The following is a 6,000-nucleotide window of genomic DNA, read 5'->3' as shown; positions in this document are numbered from 1 at the left end:
CTGTGATGACTTCCATACGAGAAGCAGAAAGAGAGCTAACTTCTCTGTCCCCGAGCCTAGAGGTCAAACTGCCGACACATTACAAGAATGACGGCAAAAGGTCTGAAATGATAGAGTGGCAAGGTCCCTGAACTAGCAGAACATTATAGAGACTCTAATGGATTGATGTATCTGACTCATCTGGCAACTCACAACATCGTTTTGGCTGCGGAGAAGAGGACACTGGAATTTTCTTCCCTCAATGCCATTGGCATTATCCTATTCAGTTAATACTAAATCTACTCAGGAGCGAGGGGTACAGGCTGTCCAGGGAATGATAAATTCAAATGTTCACTTGGTGGGGAAGACGTGGTTCCTGTTCCCAAGAGGCTGGCGTTGCTACCTTAGATAAACCCGTTCCTCTGAGTAGCCCTCCCTGCATACTGACTTGTCCCAAATTGCCTGTGTAAGGGAGTGATGGGGCTAAAATCCGTATCTCTCTGTACCTGGTGAGCACTTTCTGTTTTTTTTTTCTTTTAATATGACTTCTTTAAAAATTAAGTCTTTATTGTTGAAAGTATTACATATGCTCCCTCCCCTGCCTTGACTCCTACTGGCCTGCCCCCACACCCCACACCAAGCCTTCACCACTCCATTGTCTGTGTCCATGGGTTATGTATATATGCATACAAGTTCTTTGGTTGATCTCCTCCCACCCACCCACCTTCCCCTGCCTTCCCTCTGAGATTCCACAGTCTGTTCTATGCTTCTGCCTCTGGATCTATTTTGTGCATCAGTTTATTTTGTTCATTAGATTCCACATATGAGTGAGATCATGTGAGACTTGTCTTTCTCTGACTGGCTTATTTCACTTAGCATAATACTCTCCAGGCCCCTCCATGCCGTCTCAAGGGGTAAGAGATCCTTCTTTTTCACTGCTGCCTGGTAGTCCATGTGTATAAATGTACCACAGCTTTTTTATCCACGCGTCTACTGATGGGCACTTGGGCTGTTTACATACTTAGCTATTGTCAATTGTAAGCACGTTCTGTTAATCCCCCCTTTCACAGTCAGAGGAGGGGAGGAGAAGGGAGCTTAAGCTCCCTGAGGCCCGGTGGGTGGTTTCTCTGGAAACAGCTCAGTTATTGCAAGTGTTTCCTGTGTTGCTGCTGAGGTCAATGCACAGCTCTTACAGCATCTTCCCCTTACCCCTCAGTCTCTGCTGCTATGCTGAGGGCACTGTTTCCCTGCAGGAGATTCTGACGGGGCTCCTGAGTTCCCTGTGGGTGCAGGTGGAAGGAGGACACTTTTGCACCCACAAAACACCAGTGGGCAGAGGGTGCTGCGTGTTCAGAGGAAGCATTTGCCTAAAACAAGAACACTCGGTGTTTGTGACTTTAATAATAGGCCTGGCAGGTTTGTTAAAGCACAGATGGCTGGGCCCTGCGTTCGGAGTTTCTGACTCATTAGATCGGGTTTGGAGCCTGAGAATTTGCATTTCTTGTAAGCTCCCAGGTGATGCTGAGGTGCCGGCTGGCTGGGGGACCACATGGAGGTGACGGCTGAACAGAGGATGCTTTGGAAGAGTTTGGCCTTTATTTTTCTATCCCAACATATTTCCACTTTGAAAGCGCTGGAGCCTACTTAGATAACCACAGACTTTTACGAATATGTGCTCTAGGAAAAGCAACTTAAAATTTGGTTTCCTAGAAAAAACAAAATCAAAGCAGTGGCAAATTGCAAAATGTGAACTGGTAAACACACTAATGAAGAAAGCTAGATTCAAAAGGTTGGTGTATACGACTTTTTCTCCCCTACAGCCCAGGAAAATAACTGCACTTTATTAATACAGAATAATCACATATTTACCTGCTCATGAGACTATCAACTCACTTTTTAATATAAAGAACATAATTATCACTGAAAAACAAAAAATGTAGCAACAACATTATTTTTTTAAGCATGGGTAATTTTCCTCTGGAAACTTGATCTATAAATAGATAGGTAGATCTAAAACAGCAGTTCTAAATGACCCCCTTCTATATTTAAAACTGAACCCAATGCATTTCCCACGATTTTGGAAACCGGAAGTGGTCTCGAAGGGAATGCCCCCTGAAGGGTATTTTCACCATGTGCTGATTAAAACAGTGCAGTTGTTTCCCATTATTCATAACAAGCGTTTTACAATAAGCTAAACGATTCCAAAGTGAATTAAGTTGCTTACCTTGGAGCCTCGCTCATTAAAAATAATTTCAACATCTAAGATTTTACCAAATTGCTGCAAAGAAATAGAAATATTTTATAAGCAATAAGAAAAATGAAAGAAATCATATTATGCACATTGGTAATGGTACCCCAAGTCAGAATCGTCTGTTCTCTTTTAATATACAAGGATATTACATTTTATTTTGTGCTGTCATTAAACAGTGCCCTTGAACCAAGAGAAAAAACAACCACACATGTTATTTCCATGTTATGCCATACCCAACAGAGTGAGAGAGCAGAGTAGGGGCCTGGTACAAAATAGGTAATCAAGAGGTTATTTCTATTTTCCTTTCTCTATGTGTGCAGGATTGCTTTCCCAGGCACTGAGCAGCAAAGATTAAATATGGCTAATGTATCTGCCGACCCTTCTAGGCCACTCCACTAATCACTGGAGAAAAACCCTGATGAAGTGGGATTTGGGTAGTAAAATGTCCAAATAGAATATGAGGTTGAGGATGTTGGTCACAAGCCCCCATAAAATAGCCAGGCCATGTAAGACAAATAAAGTACAAACAGATAAAAGCAAGATCCACTATCCGGACGCCCGTCAGAATCCACACACCAGCACAGTTGCGATTAGACCTCGGGCTGAAACGTACTTCTCTCCAGATGATTCTCCGTGTTGTTAAACAAACAAACATATTTTAGACAATTAGCATGAATGTGCTCTATAAAAAGTGAAGGCGATTCCACGTATTCAAGTCTAGGAACACAACTTCAGATGACAAATAAATTGGACAGTCGTGCATAATACAGATGCCTCTGTAGATTTAAATTTCAAATCTTCAAGAATAATTATGCCCTGAAGATAATAATACTGGGGATACACTTATTCTTAATACAATATTTGTTATCTAAACTTCAAATTCAACTAGCATATCTTGTATTTTCTTTTATTTGCTAAATCTGGCAGTCCTCATAAGAAAGATGTCAAGCAATTCTTGATTCACATTTTAAAGAGAAAAAGGAATGTGCACCCTGAAACTAGAAGCATCTGATAATCCAAAATCCTTTTCCTTGACCTTGGAATCCTGTCAGTTTTCTTCACTCACATGAAGTCGAGTGGGCGACTTTTGAGAGCAGGTGGGAGAGGGTGGCATATAAGTAGGCGACATGGCCCAGGGAAAAAGAAGATGGAAATTTTACCCTGATGCAGAAGGAGAGCGAATGTTCATGTTATTAAAAAATAAACAGGAGACCATAAAGTCATGTTTCCATCTCTTTTTCCTTTATTTTGAGCTTTCCTATTGTTCCATTTGCTTCTGCAGCCTCGATTTTTATTGTGTTATTTATTGCCGTAGGAGACTCTGCATTCTGTCTCTCCCATGGGTGGAAAGCATGGAGCAGCCTCTATGCAGCAAGGGACAGAGTGGTTCAGAGGGAGGAGTAAGACAGGGAAGGAATAATCTGAACACAGATTACTGAGGACAACCTGCCTGACCAGGAGCATCCATCAGAGGATGCTGGGAGGCCCTGAGGGCGAGTGTCAAGAGGGTCCTACTAACATTCAAGAGGAAAAAAATTTGGAACATACAGAGGCTGTCCACTGAAACATACAAACTATCCTACCTTACTTTGAAAGACAGAAAAACATATGCATACTCGAGGCTACTCCTCTATCTATCTATCTATCTATCTATCTATCTATCTAAAAAGAGGTAATATGCAAATTAGCCGGGACGCCATAATGTCACAACTGCTCAGGAGGAGGCTGTGCGTGCAGGTGGGCAAGAGGGGATTGTGTGCGTGGTGAGGCAAGTCACGGATGGCGCAGGCTTGCAGAGAACAGGGCCTGCCAGCTGCACGTGCTGGCAGTCCCGCCTCTGCACATGAGCTGCAGAGGAAGCACCTTTTCTGACTGCTCATTGGCTAAGCTCCCCGTAGGCCACTCTCACCAAGTGTTCTTGGTAACTTGGATAATAAGAATCCAAGAAGGTGACCTAGGGTTTTTCCACCTCACTCCTGGAGGAAAAAAACTAAGGTCTGCTGCTGGAGGGGCTAAGAAATGTCATATCCTGCCCTAGTCGGTTTGGCTCAGTGGATAGAGTCTCAGCCTGCCGACTGCAGGGTCCGGGTTCAATTCTGGTCATGGGCATGCACCTAGGTTGCAGGCTTCTCCCTGGCTGGGGCCCAGGTCAGAGATCATGCAGGAGGCAACCAATCGAAGCGTCCCTCTCACATTGATGTTTCTCTCTGTCTTTCCCTCTCTCTTCCACACTCTCTAAAAATCAATGGAAAAATATCCTCAGGTGAGGATAAAAGAAAAAGAAAGAAAGAAATGTCATATCCTATGAAAGAGACATCTTTAAAATGCCTAAAGAAAGTTGTCATTTTTTCATGGTGAAGGGACTGGAGTCCGTGTTGATGAAAACACCTTGGTGGCTGTGGCAGCTGGCAGTGGCAGCAGCAGTGGGATGACAGGGGTGGCGCCTTCCCCTGATTAGCCCAGTCGCCTCCTGCAGAGGGAGGCCAGAGGATAACATCCCCTGAGGGCTCCCGGATAGGAGAGGATGCAGGTTGGGCTGAGGGACCTCCCCGCCCCCATACACCGGGCCTCTAGTATAAATATAAATAGCTCAAAACCTTGAAATGAAAATAGTTCTTACTACGAGAAAAAGAAACCCAAAGCTATGTCATCCTGTGTCTTTGAAATATGCCCATTGCTCAGAATATGTATCCAGGAAGGACATCATAGAGTAGAATTTTTCTTGTTGAACACAAGTGCTTCTCTACTTCCCAAAGGATAGAAGGACAGGAAGACATCAAGAAGACAAGGCTCAACTAAGAGAGGAGATGGAGGGATGCTAGCATGTACAGGTTCAGTTCCAGACCTCGGCAATAAAGCAAATATAGCAGTAACACAAGTCACACAAATTTTTGTGTTTCCCATTGCATATAAAAGTTATGTTTACACTATACTGTAGCCTATTAAGTGTGCAATAGTGTTATGTCTAAGAAATGTACATATCTTAATTAAAAATACTTTATTGGCTAAAGAATGCTATCATCTGAGCCTTTTGCAAGTTGTAATCGCTTTGCTGGTGGAGGGTCTGACCTTCAACTTTCAATTTGTAAAAACAATGCCCTATCTGCAAAGCACAATGTGATGAAGTGCAATAAATGAGGTCTGCCCATACAACGGAAACACCAAGAAGCATGCAGCTAACTCACCCTGCCATTTCTGGGCGCTCAGTCTTTCGGTCAAGAGAATACTCTTCTACAGAGCATTCTGAGTGCCCTAGATTTGGGCAAAGAAAATCACTAAAAACAGAAAAAGAAAACTTTCAGATTTGGAAGCGAAGGGTTTGCCATTGAAAGGTGAACTTAATCTCAGAGTTAAGCAATCCTCCAGCTGGGTGAACGCCTCAGAAGCAGTAACTTTGATATAAACTTAGAAAAGTCAGTCCACACAGATGCTATTATATGTATTTCGGACATAAGGGCCCGAAAGCACTCGCACTGATGGACAGGGAAGCTTAAAAAGAGCTTCTTCCCAAACTATGAAGCAAAGGTCACCTACGGAACATTCTCTCAGCAGTCAACACAAAAACACTTCCTTAAAATAAGATCTCGTGTGAGAAAGAACCAAAGGAGAAGTACTCTTAGCACGTGTCTTTCCCCAAATAAAACGATGACACCATATGCCCCGAAATGGTCTCAACTGTTTGCCTCTTTGGCTGCTACCCTGGGGCTGATGATTCTCAAAGCCAAGGAAACGAGCCTTGAGAAGAATGCTGATGTCAGCCCCACGGCTGA

At 43.3% G+C, this 6,000-nt stretch overlaps 1 protein-coding gene across 20 annotated transcripts in view; it reads right to left on the bottom strand.

The window, feature by feature from the left end:
• Nucleotides 1-6,000, bottom strand: part of RBFOX1 (RNA binding fox-1 homolog 1) — a gene marked incomplete at both ends in the record, with an annotated part of 1,044,696 nt that overhangs the window by 120,059 nt on the left and 918,637 nt on the right. For all 20 annotated transcript variants that reach the window (XM_079761233.1, XM_079761220.1, XM_079761226.1 and 17 more), the window contains one exon: nucleotides 2,204-2,257. In XM_079761233.1, coding sequence (XP_079617359.1) covers nucleotides 2,204-2,257 — 54 coding nt within the window. The remainder of the gene's footprint in view (nucleotides 1-2,203; nucleotides 2,258-6,000) is intronic.

Source organism: Cnephaeus nilssonii, assembly GCF_951640355.1.
Source record: "Cnephaeus nilssonii genome assembly, chromosome: 2".
Taxonomy (NCBI): Eukaryota; Metazoa; Chordata; class Mammalia; order Chiroptera; family Vespertilionidae; genus Cnephaeus; species Cnephaeus nilssonii.
The sequence above is the reverse complement of the archived record's forward strand: the minus strand, read 5'-3'. Positions and strand labels throughout refer to the sequence as shown.